Source organism: Festucalex cinctus, chromosome 15, assembly GCF_051991245.1.
Source record: "Festucalex cinctus isolate MCC-2025b chromosome 15, RoL_Fcin_1.0, whole genome shotgun sequence".
In the NCBI taxonomy this organism is placed as follows: domain Eukaryota; kingdom Metazoa; phylum Chordata; class Actinopteri; order Syngnathiformes; family Syngnathidae; genus Festucalex; species Festucalex cinctus.
Window position 1 is genome coordinate 1,431,355 of NC_135425.1, and position 21,876 is coordinate 1,453,230.

At 39.4% G+C, this 21,876-nt stretch overlaps 1 protein-coding gene across 5 annotated transcripts in view; it reads right to left on the minus strand.

Moving 5' to 3' along the window:
- The window catches only part of mvb12ba (multivesicular body subunit 12Ba), a 440,949-nt gene that overhangs the window by 96,675 nt on the left and 322,398 nt on the right, over positions 1 to 21,876 (minus strand). For all 5 annotated transcript variants that reach the window (XM_077498197.1, XM_077498198.1, XM_077498195.1 and 2 more), the window contains 2 exons: positions 12,380 to 12,523; positions 4,074 to 4,168 (listed from right to left, as the gene is read on the minus strand). In XM_077498197.1, coding sequence (XP_077354323.1) covers positions 4,074 to 4,168; positions 12,380 to 12,523 — 239 coding nt within the window. The remainder of the gene's footprint in view (positions 1 to 4,073; positions 4,169 to 12,379; positions 12,524 to 21,876) is intronic.

Consider the following 21,876-nt stretch of genomic DNA (forward strand, 5'->3'; position numbering starts at 1 on the left):
TCCTCACCTGGATACCAAACCTGCCCATCCCCTCCTCATCTCCTCTGTTTCCTGCACATGTCCATTGAATTCTGCACCAATGACAACTCTCTCACTTCTAGGGATGCTCTGCATCATTTCATCAAGTTCCAACAAAAAGTTCTCCTTCTCTCCAGCTCACATCCAACCTGTGGCGCATACCCACTAACAACGTTGATCATAACACCTTCGATTCCTAGTTTCAGGCTCATGACCCTATCTGACACTCTTTTTACCTCCAGGACGTTCTGAACAAACTCCTCCTTTACGATAATGCCTACTCCATTTCTCTTCCTATTTAGACCATGATAGAACAATTTGAAACCAGCGCCTAAACTTCTAGCTTTGCTCCCTTTCCACCTGGTTTCCTGAACGCACAGTATGTCCACCTTCTTCCTCTGCATCATGTCAACCAGCTCTCTACCTTTTCCTGTCATACTTCCAACATTCAAAGTTCCTACTCTAAGTCCTAGACTCGTGGTGTTCCTCTTCTCTTTCTTCCTACGAACACACCTTCCTCCTCTCCTTCTTCGACCAACAGTAGTCCAATTTCCACCAGCCCCCTGTAGGTCAACAGCACCGATGGCGGGCGTTGTTAACCCAGGCCACGAAGTATGGAAGTCATATATTTGTTTGGTTTGGCCAAAGTTTTAAGTCGGATGCCTTTCCTGACACAACCCTCTGTGTGTGTGTGTATGTATATATATATGTGTGTATATATATATATATGTATATATATATATATATATATATATATATATGTGTGTGTATATATATATATATGTGTGTATATATATATATATATATATATATGTGTGTATATATATATATATATATATATATGTGTGTATATATATATATATATATATATATATATATATATATATATATATATATATATATATATATATATATATATGTGTGTATATATATATATATATATATATATATATATATATATATATATATATATATATATATATTAGGGGTGGGAATCTCTGACATGAGGCCGATTCGCTATGTATCTCAATACACAGGTTGCGATTCGATTGAAAAACGATTATCTTTCAGAACAGAACGGTTCGATACGGTTCGATTAAGTTTGGGAACGATACAATTTTCGATTCGATACGATTAATTTCAATATTCAAAACTTATAGTGACATTTGTTGTTTGTAAACATTAATCTTAAACACCACAAATTTTTACAGTATCTACAAATGTGTTAAAAAAGAACAACAACAATGTCTTCTATATTTTTATATATTGAATCAATTATTTAAATGGACCGGAACAAAGGGCTGGGCGATATGACTGAAAAATGTATCAGTTTAAATATTTATTAGTCGTTTTTGACAGTTATAATTGTTTTTTGTTTGTTTTTTTTAATTCAAAATCAGGATCAGGCTGATAATTCAATTTGAAATATAAATATTTAACCTTTAAAAAGACACCAACACAATTAAACAGAATATGTCCACATTGTGAAGTATTTCAGAAACATAAATTTAAGACATGAAATAAACCTACCGTCCAGCCAAAAGAAATATGAAGCCACCTTATGGAACAATAAATCTATCAAACACATTTTAACCACTTAATATATCCAAAAATATTTCCAAAAGTGCCCTTCCTTTTTTATCAACAATTTTTGTTTTTAACAATTTTTGTTTTTCTTTGCCATCACATTAATTTTTGGTTAATGTATGACATCTTTTTTTGTTTTTTTAATCTGAGACACGATGATGACCACAGAATCTCTACTGTTTGTTTTGTTTTTTGGGCTGTCGTTCATTTTGAGTTTGATGACGTAATCGCGGGCACGTCTCAGTTCTCCTATCTGCTGCTCATGCTAGTTGAATACGTTGACAGGCAGCCACAAACTGAGAACTTGCAGTGTGCTTTTAGCTTAGCTGGTGTGTTGGCTGTGGGACATACCTGCGTTTGAATCCATGCATTGGATCGTCACGGGAGTTTTGGCTCGCGCGCAGTACCAACGCCGGCCCGGGACATACAAGTGCACCGAGAGGACTCGATAGCCATGGGAAATACCGAGATGTACGGCACCGGCTTCTTATAACTGTCTCCATTTGTATGTTGTCACTCGTTGTGCGCGACTGCGCGCATGCCGTGTCGTGAGCACGGCGTTGACGGTAGGCGGCCCCCACTCCACCCCAAAAAAGGTGCGTAACGTCTTTGCATTATGTTTACAACATCCGGGGAATGAAGTGTCTCTGAGCGCTACTTTGCTAGCTCTCTGTAAACACGGAAGTAGCTTGAATAGTGATGCTACTGAAATGTAAACAAAACAAGTAGAGCACGGGTGCAGAACTCTTGCTATTGTTATGAAAACCATAAAGCCTCACTCGCAACCGATTCACAGCAACGCGATATCCGGTCCACAGCTTTACAAGCAATGTATCTAAGGATTCCCGGCGGATTTTGTATCGGTTGACAAGTTTGCTACCGATACGGCCGTTTAGCTCCCCTTGACGACCGATGGTTCGGTTGAATCGTTTTTTTGTCCCACCCCTAATATATATATATATATATATATATATATATATATAACTTGGTGCTCGGTGCTAACGGCGAACCGAGTGCGTTCTTTCAAAGAAAGGCACGGGTGGTAGTGTTGAGACACAGTCCAAATAGCTCCTCCACGATACATTCTGCCCCTTAAACACTGTGTGTTTCAGCTCCAGTGCATTTCTATTGGGTAGTTTTGATGTGGACGTTTCTACTGTGTGGTGACTGGAATTCCCTGAGTAGAGACTTTCCAGATAAGGAGCATTCTTTAAACCAGCGTTAAAAAAATTAGTGCCGTTACAGGCAAGTTAACGAGATAATAACGCGATAATTTTGACACCCAGAATATTATATATATATATATATATATATATATATATATATATACATATATATATATATATATATATATATAATTACTAATTGGCGAATTACAGATCATCATCAAAATTTCTCCCTGCCATATCGCACTCAGCATCGACATGACTAAATCAAAATGGTATAAGACTTTCAATCACATTTAGCAGGAGCAACACCACTATAAAGCCCAATTCACATTGACTGCGGAACGGCTGCGGGGTGTTCTTCGTGGCAGTACGGACGCCGCAAGGATAGAACAAATTCAAGTCTATGTGTCAATTCACACCAGCTTTGGTGCGGTGCGTCTGCAATGCGGAACGACTGCAGCGATGCGGAAGGTTTCTGCAAGCGTACTATTTCTTCTCGACGCCGCAAGCGGATTTTAATGAAGCTGAAGAAATTACACGAGCCGGACAGGAAATCGAGCGTCTCGCATTAAGGTAAATCCGGTGTATTTCAAAATAAAACCGTTTGCGAACTCGATTTTTGGGGAGGGAAGCTAGCTCGCTGCATAGCATGACATCAGTCGGACATTTAAGACAAAAAATGAGCTCCGAATAAATTAAACACAACAAAATGACACTATTTAAACACAAAACGTACTTACCCATGGAGAACAGCCATGGTAGAAGTCCCAGAAATAATGTCCAAAAAACATATCGATGTGACAACAGGCAAGCGTGGCTATTGTTTACAAATAGAACTATACACTGCTGTTATCAGGTGAACGCAACTCTCCAGCTTGAACCCCACGTGATCGTGTGGTCTATCGGGAGCAGATTTAGATTTGACAACAGGCCAGCGTGTCTATTGTTTACAAATAGGACTCTATAGACACGGTTGTTATTGGGTGAACTCAACTCGCCAGCGTGAAACCCACGTGATCTCGTGGTCTGTCGGGAGTAGATTTCCGGACACGCAACGTGCGCAGTGTGAATTGCAGTCCTTGCGGCGTCCGTACGGCCGCCATACGGAAAACGCACAGCAGCAGTTCCGCAGTCAGTGTGAATTGGGCTTAATGCTTCCCCACAAGTGAATTCCCCAGTTATTAAGCTTTTGCAGTAGTTAATGTAGAAAAATGACAAATAATATACATAGTCCAGCCCAAAAAGATTGGTTTAAAAAAAAAAAAATAAAAAAAATGAGAGCGATATTGAATATCAAACCAGAGATTGCGTAGAGGCTGGAGTTTTGGTTTTCATAATCTGGTCGAGTAGCGGTTTTCCCTCTGAAACTGGCAGGGAGGGTCATGGAAAAATGCCTGTGGGCAAAATGAAAAAAAGATAATAGATAAATTTAAAAAATGAAATATATTTATTAACTCTGTGGTAGTGACCAAAACACAATTATGTCATTTAGATACAGAAGTAGGGAATTTTTCGGCCTTTCAAGTCAACATACATTTGAACAATGCTCCAAGTTTCCGAACAATCGTATACACTAGGGGTGTGAATTGCCTAGTACCTGACGATTCGATTCGTATCACGATTCACAGGTCACGATTCGATTCGATACCGATTAATCCCGATACGAATTTATAAGTCGATTGTTGCGATTTTTTTTCATTCAAATTTAGAAAATACTAATCGGTAAGCTTGTAGAGTGTAAGATTTATATGAAAATGTATTATTTATTTATCTGAAATTTCAGTCTTATAGAGGTTGTAATTTGTTTCATGTTTGAACAGCATTGAAATAAAATATTAAGGCTTAATGTTCCGTTCATATAACATTCTTCCATGCTTAAGGTGTGAATCCTAAATTTTTTTTAAAAAAAATCGATTTTGCCGATTATTGAATCGATTCGAGAATCGCGCGATGTAGTATCGCGATATATCGCCGAATCGATTTTTTTTAACACCCCTAGTATACACACACACACACACACACACACACAGTATATATATATATACTGTGTATACACACACATATACATATATATATATATATATATATATATATATATATATATATATATATATTAGGGGTGTTAAAAAATCGATTCGGCGATATATCGCGATACTACATCGCGCGATTCTCGAATCGATTCAATAATCGGCAAAATCGATTTTTTTATTTTTATTTTTTTTATTTTATTTTTTATTTTTTTAGGATTCACACCTTAAGCATGGAAGAATGTTATATGAACGGAACATTAAGCCTTAATATTTTATTTCAATGCTGTTCAAACATGAAACAAATTACAACCTCTATAAGACTGAAATTTCAGATAAATAAATAATACATTTTCATATAAATCTTACACTCTACAAGCTTACTGATTAGTATTTTCTAAATTTGAATGAAAAAAAATCGCAACAATCGACTTATAAATTCGTATCGGGATTAATCGGTATCGAATCGAATCGTGACCTGTGAATCGTGATACGAATCGAATCGTCAGGTACTAGGCAATTCACACCCCTAATAATATATATATATATATATATATATATATACACACACACACAGTATACCCACATGGTTACAAAACCAAAATCTTACACCAACGCCAGAAATCTCTGAATTCCAACAGATTAGGGAGAACAAACTCTTTCCCTGAAATGTGCAATAGTTTTCTTCAGTTTTTTATTGATAAGATTGGCAAAAGTTGAGCTCTCACCACCAACAACATCTTCATCACCTCTGACCCCTCCGTTCAGCTCCCTTGCTCGGTAGCGCTAAATTCATTTGAAGCCATTTCCTTTAACTCTTTAGAAGATGTTGTCCACCATCCGGCTACCCATACGATTCTGTTCCCCCTCATTTCTTCAGAGTATCGTTAAATCAGTTTTGGCTCTTATTAAGAGTAGCCTGTCTTCTGGCGTAGTCCCCAAACAATTTAAACATGCTGTGGTGCAACCACTGCTGAAGAAACCCGGTCTAGACCAATGTGTGCTGTCAAATTTTAGGCCAATTTCTAAGATGCCTTTCATCTAAAAAATTCTGGAAAAAGTTGTACACGTGCAACAAATTCTTGGACGAAAATAACTTGGAGGTTTTCCAGTCAGGTTTTAAGAAAATGCATAGCACAGAGTCAGTCTTGTTAGTTGTGTTTTAATGACATCCTCCTGGCAATTGACACCAGAGACTATGTATGTCTTGTTCTGTTAGATCTGACTGCAACTTTTGATCCAGTGGACCACAATATTCTGTTGGCTCGTTTACAGCACCAGGTGGGCATTGGTGGTAGTGCTCTTGATTGGTTTTAGATCTTACTTGTCTGATAGAACATTCTGTGTTAACCTTGGATGCTCCGAGTCCTGCACTAAACCACTGTCATATGGTGTTCCACAAGGTTCTATCCTGGGGCCCTTACTGTTTTCACTATACTTACTGCCCTTGGGATCCATCATAAGAAAAATTAGATTTTTTTTTCATTGCTATGCGGATGTCAGATCTATGTCCCGCTTAGTAAAAAGGACGCTTTCTCATTGAGGCTACTTTTGTCCTGTCTGGAAGAAATCAAAGCCTAGATGGCTTTAAATTTCTTGAACTTCAACGAGAGGAAAACAGAAGTTATGGTCTTTTGGTCCCAGTGGCCCTTCTCATCCTGCTGACTTGGGCCAACAGTCTCAAACTTGTCAAGATGGACAGTGATTTTAAACTGGACTAGCAAATCGCTGCTGTTGTCAAATCCATCTTTTTTCATCTTAGGCAGCTGGCTAAGGTAAAGAATCTCCTATCTCAGCAGCACTTAGAAACAGTAATCCATGCATTTCTTACATCTCTGCTGGATTACTGTGATGCACTTTGGAATCAGCAAGTCCTCCCTCAACCATCTCCAGCTTGGCCAAAATGCTGCTGCTCGTCCCCTATCCTGGCCTCTCTTCACTGGCTCCCCGTAAGATTTAGAGTGCATTTTAAGATTCTTTTATTTGTTTTTAAGTCTCTAAATGGTCTTGCCCCACCTTACCTCGCTGAGCTCTTGCACCCCTACGCACCTTCTCGGTGCCTCATGTCAGCAGACCAGACACAAATGGAGGTACGGAGGACAAAGCGGAGGCTTACAGGGGATCGAGCCTTTGCAGTTGCCGGTCCTTTCTTTTGGAACGACCTTCCACAAAATATTAGGCAATCCCCCTCTTTATCTACTTTTAAAACCTGTCTTAAAACCCATCTGTATTCTTTGGCATTTGGCGCACTGAGACTTAACGTTGTTGCTGTTTTGTGGTGTGTGCTGTGTTTTGGTGTGATGAATATGATGTTCATTCTATTTATTTATCTATCTATTTATTTATTCACTAGCCTACTTCTTATTAATTTACTGATGTAAAATTTATTTACTTGTTTTCAAAAAATAATTGCATACTCACTTAAAATGTTTGCAATTGCTCTTGTTAGGGCCCGAGCAGCGACCGCTGCGAGGTCCCTCTTGTTTTTGTAAGAATTATTATTATTCTTCTTCTTCTTCTTCTCCGTAAACGATCGCATTTTTGAGGGCCTAAACATTTACGAAAACTCACCAAACTTTGCAGTCTCTTCGGGCCCGGCGAAAAATTTGATATTATGTAGTTGTCATAACAACGCGACTCTATAGCGCCACCTAGCGTAGAAAAATAAAAACCAATCCCGGCCCGTTTGAGCTAGAGCTACGAAAATTGGCAGGCACGTGTAGCACTACGAGACGCACAAAAAAGTCAGTGGAAGCCATTTCCTAAAATGTACAGGAAGTGAGCTATGAATTTTTTAATGTCCAATTTTGGCCTATTTTGGCACATTCACTGTGGTCATGCTTTTTCCCCCTATGCAAACATTTTTCATCCCATTGACTTTAAACTTGGCATTTATCATCTCAAGACTTAAGAGAAAAACTAGGCAAAAAATCTTGCGTTTTCGAAATACTATATGACGGGGGCGGGGCATCAAATATTGCCTTTAAAATTTCATTTGTCCAGAAAGAGCAAATGCTGAATAACTCCCATGTACAAGCTCCAAAAAATCTCAAACTTCTCAGGCAACGTAATAGTCACGGCCTGAAAACACCTATATGAAAAAATTCAGTTATACATATAGCGCCACCTAGTGGTTACAATAAATGTCATACTTTACGTTTTTAGCTACTGTGCTGAGCTCGTTGAAGGGATCCAGTTGAAAATTGGTCAGAAAAGCCTTAAGATGTTGATGATGCCCCACACCGAATATTGTAACTTTTCGCCAAAGGGCGTGGCCGCTACGGTGACGCAAAGTCTGAAGATTTTTCGTGACAATAAAAGCTGCATGAACTTGACCGAGATGATCCTATCTTCTCAAAATTTCACACATTTGATGAGAGTCCAGCCCTAAATACATCTACGAACTTATATTTCATCTAACTGATAGCGCCACCTAGTGGCAATTTTTTTTCTTACGAATTTTCTTGTACATTTTTCTCCAAACACGTTAACTGGACCAACCTCATATTTGCTCAGATGGGGGTTTCGGCCTTCATGATGTCACAACACGAAGTTTGTGAGTTTTCGCGAATCGCTGTGGGCGTGGCTAAGCACTGTTCGCCAAGAAAACAACGCTAGTTTTGATAGTCTAAACATGCGCAGAAACTCATGAAACTTGGCACACACATCTGGCCTGGCAAAATGAGCAATATTTTATCATGTATTGTCCTATTTTTACAAAAATGACTCAATAGCGCCCCCTAGAAATCTTTAACGAAGCAGCCCCGATTGTACGTTTAAGCAAGATCTACGAAAATTTTTAGGTGTATGAGGGAGTCCAAGACCTACAAAAAAGTCTCTTGGACCCATGTGCTAAAATGAACAGGAAGTGAGCTATGAATTTTTGAATGTCCCATTTTTGACGATTTTTGCACATTTTCAGGGGGCATACTTTTGCCCACTTCTCCTACACATTTCATCCGACTGACTTTAGACTTGACCTGGACCATGTCAAGACCTGAGCCAACTACAGGCAGAAAAATCTTGACTTTTGGAAATACTATATGATGAGGGCGGGGCATCAAATTTTGTGTTTCGCACTGAAAAAGGATATGCTTAATAACTCCCCGGTACATGCTCCAAAAAATCCCAAACTTGACATGTATGTTTATAGTCAAAGCCTGAAGGTATCTCTATGACAAAATTCAGTTATATATGCAGCGCCACCTAGCCCTTCAGGCGTGAAAAAAAAATACCCCACATACGGTATTTTGTACAAAAAATGTCAACTCATTCTAAGTGTGATAACTCCCATGTTCAAGCTCCAAAAAATCTCAAACTTCTCAGGCAACGTAATAGTCACGGCCTGAAAGCATCTATATGATAAAATTCAGTTATACATATAGCGCCACCTAGTGGTAACAATAAATGTCATACTTTACGTTTTTAGCTACTGTGCCGAGCTCGTTGAAGGGATCCAGTTGAAAATTGGTCAGAAAAGCCTTAAGATGTTGATGATGCCCCACACCGAATATTGTAACTTTTCGCCAAAGGGCGTGGCCGCTACGGTGACGCAAAGTCTGAAGATTTTTCGTGACAATAAAAGCTGCATGAACTTGACCGAGATGATCCTATCTTCTCAAAATTTCACACATTTGATGAGAGTCCAGCCCTAAATACATCTACGAACTTATATTTCATCTAACTGATAGCGCCACCTAGTGGCAATTTTTTTTCTTACGAATTTTCTTGTACATTTTTCTCCAAACACGTTAACTGGACCAACCTCATATTTGCTCAGATGGGGGTTTCGGCCTTCATGATGTCACAACACGAAGTTTGTGAGTTTTCGCGAATCGCTGTGGGCGTGGCTAAGCACTGTTCGCCAAGAAAACAACGCTAGTTTTGATGGTCTAAACATGCGCAGAAACTCATGAAACTTGGCACACACATCTGGCCTGGCAAAATGAGCAATATTTTATCATGTATTGTCCTATTTTTACAAAAATGACTCAATAGCGCCCCCTAGAAATCTTTAACGAAGCAGCCCCGATTGTACGTTTAAGCAAGATCTACGAAAATTTTTAGGTGTATGAGGGAGTCCAAGACCTACAAAAAAGTCTCTTGGACCCATGTGCTAAAATGAACAGGAAGTGAGCTATGAATTTTTGAATGTCCCATTTTTGACGATTTTTGCACATTTTCAGGGGGCATACTTTTGCCCACTTCTCCTACACATTTCATCCGACTGACTTTAGACTTGACCTGGACCATGTCAAGACCTGAGCCAACTACAGGCAGAAAAATCTTGACTTTTGGAAATACTATATGATGAGGGCGGGGCATCAAATTTTGTGTTTCGCACTGAAAAAGGATATGCTTAATAACTCCCCGGTACATGCTCCAAAAAATCCCAAACTTGACATGTATGTTTATAGTCAAAGCCTGAAGGTATCTCTATGACAAAATTCAGTTATATATGCAGCGCCACCTAGCCCTTCAGGCGTGAAAAAAAAATACCCCACATACGGTATTTTGTACAAAAAATGTCAACTCATTCTAAGTGTGATAACTCCCATGTTCAAGCTCCAAAAAATCTCAAACTTCTCAGGCAACGTAATAGTCACGGCCTGAAAGCATCTATATGATAAAATTCAGTTATACATATAGCGCCACCTAGTGGTAACAATAAATGTCATACTTTACGTTTTTAGCTACTGTGCCGAGCTCGTTGAAGGGATCCAGTTGAAAATTGGTCAGAAAAGCCTTAAGATGTTGATCATGCCCCACACCGAATATTGTAACTTTTCGCCAAAGGGCGTGGCCGCTACGGTGACGCAAAGTCCGAAAATTTTTCGTGACAATAAAAGCTGCATGAACTTGACCGAGATGATCCTATCTTCTCAAAATTTCACACATTTGATGAGAGTCCAGCCCTTAAGACATCTACGAACTTATATTTCATCTTACTGATAGCGCCACCTAGTGGCAATTTTTTTTCTTACGAATTTTCTTGTACATTTTTCTCCAAACACGTTAACTGGACCAACCTCATATTTGCTCAGATGAGGGTTTCGGCCTTCATGATGTCACAACACGAAGTTTGTGAGTTTTCGCGAATCGCTGTGGGCGTGGCTAAGCACTGTTCGCCAAGAAAACAACGCCAGTTTTGAGGGTCTAAACATGCGCAGAAACTCATGAAACTTGGCACACACATCTGGCCTGGTAAAATGAACAATATTTTATTGTTGATTGTACTATTTTTACAAAAATGACTCAATAGCGCCCCCTAGAAATTTTTAACGAAGCAGCCCCGATTCTACGTTTAAGCAAGATCTACGAAAATTTTTACGTGTATGAGGGAGCCAAAGACCTACAAAAAAGTCTCTTGGACCCATATGCTAAAATGAACAGGAAGTGAGGTACGAATTTTTGAATGTCCCATTTTTGACGATTTTTGCACATTTTCAGGGGGCATACTTTTGCCCACTTCTCCTACATGTTTTATCCGACTGACTTATGACTTGACCTGGACCATGTCAAGACCTGAGCCAACAACAGACGGAAAAATCTTGACTTTTGGAAATACTATATGATGAGCGCGGGGCATCAAAATTTGTGTTTCGCACTGAAAAAGGATATGCTTAATAACTCCCCGATACATGCTCCAAAAAATCCCAAACTTGACATGTATGTTTATCGTCAAGGCCTGAAGGTATCTCTATGACAACATTCAGTTATATATGCAGCGCCACCTCGCCCTTGAGGCAAAACAAAAAAATACCCCACATACGGTATTTTGTACAAAAAATGTAAACTCATTCTAAGTGTGATAACTAAGTCATTTATGAATATTCTTTTACTTTCCACCACTCAAAATGTTCACTGGCATTAGACTTATCCAAACATGTACTTTTTTATTTATTTTTGATAGCCTCTAATGGACATTAAAAGCAATATCGTGAATGAAGGATATGCTTAATAACTCCACGGTACATGCTCCAAAAAAATCCCACACTTGACATGTATGTTTAGAGTCAAGGCTTGAAGGTATCCCTATGACAACATTCCATTATATATACAGCGCCACCTAGCCCTAGAGGCATAAAAAAAAATACACCAACTTAACGGTATTTTTACAAAAAAAAAAAAAATCCACATGTCAAGGTTTATCATGCCATTTTCAAAGAAATTCTGCTTCCAATGTGCCGTACCTAAACTTGCCAGTACCCCAACGTGCCAGTACCCCAACGTGCAAGTACCCCAACGTGCAAGTACCCCAACGTGGCCCGGGCTGCGAGGGCCCTTTATAGCTGCTCGCAGCTCTAGTTTTTATCTTGTTCTTTACTGCATGACCGATTTCTTTTTCATGTACAGCACTTTGTATACAGCAATGTTTGCTTTAAAGTGCTTTACAAATAAAGGACTTGAGAGAGTTGTTAGAAGATGACAAGTGTGTTAATGTTGCTAACCTTATATTGCTAAAAATATGTACAAAGCCTTCACAGTGCATGCAGTAGAATATTGAAAATCTTATTTAAAAAAAATAAAAAAATAAAAATTTAGTAGAAGTAGTGAAGCAAATATGAGTGTGCATACTTAGTCACTGAAGCTGGTGGCCCAGGGGCTGAAGTGGAGGTAGAATTCACATTCTGGTCATCAGTCAAGGCTGATGTGTGAGAGGACTCCTGAGTTCGTGGCACAGTACCCATACGATACCAGATACCCATGCTGTTAAGTTCTCTGTTAAATAAAAAAAAAGAAGCTGTGGTTATGCATCCAATACGAAATTAAACAACTACAAATATACATATGTATATATACATATGTATATGTATATATACATATGTGTATATATATTAAGGGTGTCACGATTTCGATTTTTTATCGAAATCGATCGGAATTACGTCACGATTTCGAGCATCGAAATAGAAGAGAGGACACACGATTCTATGAGCCCCCGCCCCCCCCCCCCCCCGCGCCCGCCGCCACCGCCGCCACCGCCACCTCCCAGGAAAGCAAATGAGACACAGCCATTCAGCTACGAACTAACGGCACTTGTTAGCTGACTTCTCCTGCAGTCATGATGGCAAGCGCACATTATTTTAAGAGGAACGCACAGCACACTGTTGTAACCAAAAACAGTCAATAGATGGCAGGCACCCACTGTGACTTTTTAGGGCCCGAGCAGCGACCGCTGCGAGGTCCCTATTGTTCCTGAAGGAATTCTTATTAGGGCCCGAGCAGCGGCGGCGGCGGTGCCGCTGCGAGGCCCTATTGTTTTTGTAGGAATTCTTCTTATTATTATTAGGGCCCGAGCAGCGGCGGCGGCGGTGCCGCTGCGAGGCCCTATTGTTTTTGTAGGAATTCTTCTTATTATTATTATTCTTATTATTATTCTTCTCCGCAAACAATCGCATTTTTGAGACACTAAACGTGACCGAAAACTCACCAAACTTTACACGCACATCAGGCCTGGCGAAAAATTTGATATTTTAAAGTCGCCATACATGATAACAGAAAAATGGCTCCTTAGCGCCCCCTACATAGGTTAAACGGATCCCTGTCCCGCTACGATTGTCCGACGGCTATGAAAATTGTGTGGCACCTGTAGCACATCCCAATGAACAAAAACCTCTTTGAAGTGTGTACCCTAAAATAGACAGAAAGTGAGGTATGAGTATTTAAATGTCCAATTTTTGCCAATTTTTGCACATTTACAGGGGTCATACTTTTGCCCGCTTCTCCTACACGGTTAACCCGATTGACTTCAAACTTGGGATGTACCATCTCAACACCTGGGACAACATCATTGTGAAAAATGAAAAGTTTTTGATATACTATATGACGGCGGTGGCGCATCAAATTTAGAGTTTAAAAATTCTTACTTCACGAAGCATTGCCGGTTGTACGTTTAATCTAGAGCTACGAAAATTGGTACACATATGTAACAGGCTATGACCTACAAAAAACTCTTTTTGAACCATATGCTAAACCTAACAGGAAGTCCACCATTTTGATTTATTTTGGAACGTGTTGCCATTTTTTTGGCCATTTCATTGGGGTCTTATTTTAACGAACTCCTCCTACAGTGTTTATCCGATCATCTTCAAACTTGGTGTGAATTCATCTTAAGATGTTGAAGATGGAAAGTTATTGAAAGCTTTGTAGTTCGTCACACGCTGTTGTCATGGCATGCACTGTTTGCAAAGGAAAAAAAATATCCTTAAAGAAGCATTCCCATTTATACGAAGCAGCGAGAGCTACGAAAATTTGTAGACATATGTAACAGCCCAAGATGTACAAAAAAAGTCTCTTGGTGCCCTGTGCTAAACCCAACAGGAAGTCCCCCAGGGGCCGGGCATCACATTTTGAGCTAAAAAACTCCTCTTTAACAAAGCATACCCGGCTGTACGTTTCACCTAGAGTTACCAAAATTTGTAGAGGTATATAACAGCCCTCGAGGTACAAAAAACTCTTTTTGAACCATATGCTAAACCTAACAGGACGTCCGCCATTTTGATTTACTTTGGAATGTGTTGCCATTTTTTGGGCCATTTCATAGGGGTCATATTTTAACGAACTCCTCCTACAGAGTTTATCCGATCATCTTCAAACTTGGTGTGACTCATCTTAAGATGTTGAGGATGAAAAGTTATTGAAAGCTCTTTATTTCGTCGCACGCTGTTGTCGTGGCATGCACTTTTTGCAAAGGAAAAAAATCCTTCTTAATGAAGCATTCCCAGTTGTACGAAGTAGCTAGAGCTACAAAAATTTGTAGACATATGTAACAGCCCACAATGTACAAAAAAGTCTCTTCGTGCCATGTGCTAAACCCAACAGGAAGTCCCCCAGGGGCCGGGCATCACATTTTGAGCTAGAAAACTCCTCTTTAACGAAGCATTCCCGGTTGTACGTTTCACCTAGCGCGATGATAATTTGCAGGCATACATAAGAGCCCACGATGTACAAAAAAGTCTCTTGGAACCATGTGCTAAACCAAACAGGAAGTCTGCCATTTTGATTTACGATGGGATTTGTTGCCATTTTTTGTGGCCTTTTTCAGGGGTCATATTTTAACGAACTCCTCGTACAAAGTTCATCCGACCGTCTTCAAACTTGGTGTGTTTCATCTTAAGATGTTTAAGATGCAAAGTTATCGAAAGTTTTTTATTTTGTCGCACGCTGCTGCTATAGCGATGCATTGTTTGCCAAGTAAAGTGCTGCTTTGTTTTTTTATCTATACATGTCTGAAAACTCATGAAACTTTGCAAACACATCAGACTTGTCATGAACATGAATTTTTAGAGATTTATTGTGCAATTTGCAATAAATAGCGCCCTCTAGACATTTTTATGAAGTATTTCCGATTGTATGATTCTGCTAGATTTGTGAAAATTAGGACAGACCCCTATCAGCCTAATACCTACAAAAAAGTATTATGTAGCCATTTGCCAAACCAAAGAGGAAGTCCGCTATTTTGATTTTATTTTGGGAATTATACATCATTTTTGGCCTCTTTCATAGAACTTTGCACAGACAAGGCATGGGAAAAACTAACATTTTAAATGGTCCTTGTTCCATGTAACAGTACCCCAACGTGCCAGTACCCTGACGTGCAAGTAACCCAACGTTGTGCTCAATAGCGCCCTCTATGCATTTTTATGGAGCATTTCCAATTGTATGATTCAAGCGATACACAACTAAAGATGACTTGACCTAGATTTTTGAAAACTGGGAGGCATACCTATTAGCTTAAGACCTACAAAAAGTATTCTGTAGCCGTATGCTAAACCTAAAAGGAAGTCCGCCATTTTGAATTTATTTTGGGAATTGCACACCATCTTTGGCCTTTTGCACTCACAAAGCTTGTCAAAAACATTTTAGATGGTCCTTGTCCGATTTGACAGTACCCCAACGTGCCAGTACCCCGACGTGCAAGTACCCCAACGTGGCCCAGGTTGCGAGGGCCCTTTATAGCTGCTCGCAGCTCTAGTTATTCTTATTATTATTATTCTCCGCAAACAATCGCATTTTTGAGACGCTAAACGTGAACGAAAACTCACCAAACTTTACACGCACATCAGGCCTGGCGAAAAATTTGATATTTTAAAGTCGCCATACATGATAACAGAAAAATGGCTCCATAGCGCCACCTACATAGGTTAAACGGATCCCTGTCCCGCTACGATTGTCCTATGGCGACGAAAATTGTGTGGCACCCGTAGCACATCCAGATGAACAAAAACCTCTTTGATGTGTGTACCCTAAAATAGACAGAAAGTGAGGTATGATCATCTGACTGTCCAATTTTGGCCCAGTTTTGCACATTTACAGGGGTCATACTTTTGCCCGCTTCTCCTACACGGTTAACCCGATTAACTTCAAACTTGGGATGGACCATCTCAACACCTGGGACAACATCATTGTAAAAAATCTAAAGTTTTTGATATACTATATGACGTCGGCGACGCATCAAATTTAGAGTTTAAAAATTCTTACTTCATGAAGCATTGCCGGTTGTACGTTTAATCTAGAGCTACGAAAATTTGTACACATATGTAACAGGCTATGACCTACAAAAAACTCTTTTTGAACCATATGCTAAACCTCACAGGAAGTCCGCCATTTTGATTTATTTTGGAACGTGTTGCCATTTTTTTGGCCATTTCATTGGGGTCTTATTTTAACGAACTCCTCCTACAGTGTTTATCCGATCATCTTCAAACTTGGTGTGATTCATCTTAAGATGTTGAAGATGAAAATTTATTGAAAGCTTTGTATTTCGTCGCACGCTGTTGTCATGGCATGCACTGTTTGCAAAGGAAAAAAAATATCCTGAAAGAAGCATTGCCAGTTGTACGAAGCAGCTAGAGCTACGAAAATTTGTAGACATATGTAACAGCCCAAGATGTACAAAAAAGTCTCTTGGTGCCCTGTGCTAAACCCAACAGGAAGTCCCCCAGGGGCCGGGCATCACATTTTAAGCTAAAAAACTCCTCTTTAACAAAGCATACCCGGCTGTACGTTTCACCTAGAGTTACCAAAATTTGTAGAGGTATATAACAGCCCTCGAGGTACAAAAAACTCTTTTTGAACCATATGCTAAACCTAACAGGATGTCCGCCATTTTTATTTACTTTGGAATGTGTTGCCATTTTTTGGGCCATTTCATAGGGGTCATATTTTAACGAACTCCTCCTACAGAGTTTATCCGATCATCTTCAAACTTGGTGTGACTCATCTTAAGATGTTGAGGATGAAAAGTTATTGAAAGCTCTTTATTTCGTCGCACGCTGTTGTCGTGGCATGCACTTTTTGCAAAGGAAAAAAATCCCTCTTACTGAAGCATTCCCAGTTGTACGAAGTAGCTAGAGCTACAAAAAATTGTAGACATATGTAACAGCCCACAGTGTACAAAAAAGTCTCTTGGTGCCATGTGCTAAACCCAACAGGAAGTCCCCCAGGGGCCGGGCATCACATTTTGAGCTAGAAAACTCCTCTTTAACGAAGCATTCCCGGTTGTACGTTTCACCTAGCGCGATGATAATTTGCAGGCATACATAAGAGCCCACGATGTACAAAAAAGTCTCTTGGAACCATGTGATAAACCAAACAGGAAGTCTGCCATTTTGATTTACGATGGGATTTGTTGCCATTTTTTGTGGCCTTTTTCAGTTGTCATATTTTAACGAACTCCTCGTACAAAGTTCATCCGACCGTCTTCAAACTTGGTGTGTTTCATCTTAAGATGTTTAAGATGCAAAGTTATCAAAAGTTTTTTATTTTGTCGCACGCTGCTGCTATAGCGATGCAGTTTGCCAAGTGAAGTGCTGCTTTGTTTTTTTATCTATACATGTGTGAAAACTTATGAAACTTTGCAAACACATCAGACTTGTCATGAACATGAATTTTTAGAGATTTATTGTGCAATTTGCAATAAATAGCGCCCTCTAGACATTTTTATGAAGTATTTCCGATTGTATGATTCTGCTAGATTTGTGAAAATTAGGACAGACCCCTATCAGCCTAATACCTACAAAAAAGTATTATGTAGCCATTTGCCAAACCAAAGAGGAAGTCCGCTATTTTGATTTTATTTTGGGAATTATACATCATTTTTGGCCTCTTTCTTTAAACTTTGCACAGACAAGGCATGGAAAAAACTAACATTTTAAATGGTCCTTGTTCCATGTAACAGTACCCCAACGTGCCAGTACCCTGACGTGCAAGTAACCCAACGTTGTGCTCAATAGCGCCCCCTATGCATTTTTATGGAGCATTTCCAATTGTATGATTCAAGCGATACACAACTAAAGATGACTTGACCTAGATTTGTGAAAACTGGGAGGCATACCTATTAGCTTAAGACCTACAAAAAGTATTCTGTAGCCGTATGCTAAACCTAAAAGGAAGTCCGCCATTTTGAATTTATTTTGGGAATTGCACACCATATTTTGCGTTTTGATTAAACTTTGCACATACAAGGCTTGTCAAAAACATTTTAGATGGTCCTTGTCCTATTTGACAGTACCCCAACGTGCCAGTACCCCGACGTGCAAGTACCCCAACGTGGTCCGGGTTGCGAGGGCCCTTTATAGCTGCTCGCAGCTCTAGTTATTCTTATTATTATTCTTCTCCGCAAACAATCGCATTTTTGAGACACTAAACGTGACCAAAAACTCACCAAACTTTACACGCACATCAGGCCTGGCGAAAAATTTGATATTTTAAAGTCGCCATACATGATAACAGAAAAATGGTTCCTTAGCGCCCCCTACATAGGTTAAACGGATCCCTGTCCCGCTACGATTGTCCGACGGCTATGAAAATTGTGTGGCACCTGTAGCACATCCCAATGAACAAAAACCTCTTTGAAGTGTGTACCCTAAAATAGACAGAAAGTGAGGTATGAGTATTTAAATGTCCAATTTTTGCCAATTTTTGCACATTTACAGGGGTCATACTTTTGCCCGCTTCTCCTCCACGGTTAACCCGATTGACTTCAAACTTGGGATGTACCATCTCAACACCTGGGACAACATCATTGTGAAAAATGAAAAGTTTTTGATATACTATATGACGGCGGCGGCGCATCAAATTTAGAGTTTAAAAATTCTTACTTCACGAAGCATTGCCGGTTGTACGTTTAATCTAGAGCTACAAAAATTGGTACACATATGTAACAGGCTATGACCTACAAAAAACTCTTTTTGAACCATATGCTAAACCTAACAGGAAGTCCACCATTTTGATTTATTTTGGAACGTGTTGCCATTTTTTTGGCCATTTCATTGGGGTCTTATTTTAACGAACTCCTCCTACAGTGTTTATCCGATCATCTTCAAACTTGGTGTGATTCATCTTAAGATGTTGAAGATGAAAAGTTATTGAAAGCTTTGTATTTCGTCGCACGCTGTTGTCATGGCATGCACTGTTTTTAAAGGAAAAAAATATATCCTTCAAGAAGCATTCCCATTTGTACGAAGCAGCTAGAGCTATGAAAATTTGTAGACATATGTAACAGCCCAAGATGTACAAAAAAGTCTCTTGGTGCCCTGTGCTAAACCCAACAGGAAGTCCCCCAGGGGCCGGGCATCACATTTTGAGCTAAAAAACTCCTCTTTAACAAAGCATACCCGGCTGTACGTTTCACATAGAGTTACCAACATTTGTAGAGGTGTATAACAGCCCTCGAGGTACAAAAAACTCTTTTTGAACCATATGCTAAACCTAACATGACGTCCGCTATTTTGATTTACTTTGGAATGTGTTGCCATTTTTTTTGGCCATTTCATAGGGGTCATATTTTAACAAACTCCTCCTACAGAGTTTATCCGATCATCTTCAAACTTGGTGTGATTCATCTTAAGAAGTTGAAAATGAAAAGTTATTGAAAGTTTTTTATTTCGTCACACGCTGTTGTCGTGGCATGCACTTTTTGCAAAGGAAAAAAAATCCTTCTTAATGAAGCATTCCCAGTTGTACGAAGCAGCTAGAGCGACGAAAAATTGTAGACATATGTAACAGCCCAGGATGTACAAAAAAGTCTCTTGGTGCCATGTGCTAAACCCAACAGGAAGTCCCCCAGGGGCCGGGCATCACATTTTGAGCTAAAAAACTCCTCTTTAACGAAGCATTCCCGGTTGTACGTTTCACCTAGCGCTATGATAATTTTCAGGCATACATAAGAGCCCGTGATGTACAAAAAAAGTCTCTTGGAACCATGTGCTAAACAAAACAGGAAGTCTGCCATTTTGATTTATGATGGGATTTGTTGCCATTTTTTGTGGCCTTTTTCAGGGGTCATATTTTAACGAACCCCTCCTACAAAATTTATCCGACTGTCTTCAAACTTGGTGTGTTTCATCTTAAGATGTTTAAGATGCAAAGTAATCGAAAGTTTTTTATTTTGTAACACGCTGTTGCCATAGCAATGCATTGTTTGTCAAGTGCTGCTTTTTTTTTTTTTATACACATGAAAACTCATGAAACTTTGCAAACACATCAGACTTGTCATGAACATGAATTTTCAGAGATTTATTGTGCAATTTGCAATAAATAGCGCCCTCTAGACATTTTTATGAAGCATTTCCGATTGTATGATTATGCTAGACCTACAAAAAAGTATTATGTAGCCATTTGCCAAACCAAAGAGGAAGTCCGCTATTTTGATTTTATTTTGGGAAATATACATCATTTTTGGCCTTTTTCATTAAACTTTGCACAGAAAAGGCATGGAAAAAACTAACATTTTAAATGGTCCTTGTTCCATGTAACAGTTGTCAAGTGCTGCTTTTTTTTTTTTTTTATACACATGAAAACTCATGAAACTTTGCAAACACATCAGACTTGTCATGAACATGAATTTTCAGAGATTTATTGTGCAATTTGCAATAAATAGCGCCCTCTAGGCATTTTTATGAAGCATTTCCGATTGTATGATTATGCTAGACCTACAAAAAAGTATTATGTAGCCATTTGCCAAACCAAAGAGGAAGTCCGCTATTTTGATTTTATTTTGGGAACTATACATCATTTTTGGCCTTTTTCATTAAACTTTGCACAGACAAGGCATGGAAAAAACTAACATTTTAAATGGTCCTTGTTCCATGTAACAGTACCCCAACGTGCCAGTACCCTGACGTGCAAGTAACCCAACGTTGTGCTCAATAGCGCCCTCTATGCATTTTTATGGAGCATTTCCAATTGTATGATTCAAGCGATACACAACTAAAGATGACTTGACCTAGATTTGTGAAAACTGGGAGGCATACCTATTAGCTTAAGACCTACAAAAAGTATTCTGTAGCCGTATGCTAAACCTAAAAGGAAGTCCGCCATTTTGAATTTATTTTGGGAATTGCGCACCATATTTTGCGTTTTGATTAAACTTTGCACACACAAGGCTTGTCAAAAACATTTTAGATGGTCCTTGTCCTATTTTACAGTACCCCAACGTGCCAGTACCCCGACGTGCAAGTACCCCAACGTGGCCCGGGTTGCGAGGGCCCTTTATAGGTGCTCGCAGCTCTAGTTATTATTATTCTTCTTCTTCTTCTTCTTCTTCTTTTTCTTTGTTATTATTCTTTTCCGCAAACAACCACATTTTTGAGGCACTAAACATGAACGAAAACTCACCAAACTTTACACGCAGATCGGGTCTGGCGAAAAATTTGATATTTTAAAGTCGCCATACATGATAACAGAAAAATGGCTCTGTAGCGCCACCAACATAGGTTTAACGGATCCCTGTCCCGCTACGATTGTCCTATGGCTACGAAAATTGTGTGGCACCTGTAGCACATCCAGATGAACAAAAACCTCTTTGATATGTGTACCCTAAAATAGACAGGAAGTGAGGTATGAGTATTTGAATGTCCAATTTTGGCCCATTTTTGCACATTTACAGGGGTCATACTTTTGCCCGCTTCTCCTACACGGTTAACCCGATTGACTTCAAACTTGGGATGGACCATCTCAACACCTGGGACAACATCATGGTAAAAAATCTAAAGTTTTTGACATACTATATGACGGTGGCGGGGCATCAAATTTACAGTTTCAAAATTCTTACTTAACGAAGCATTGCCGGT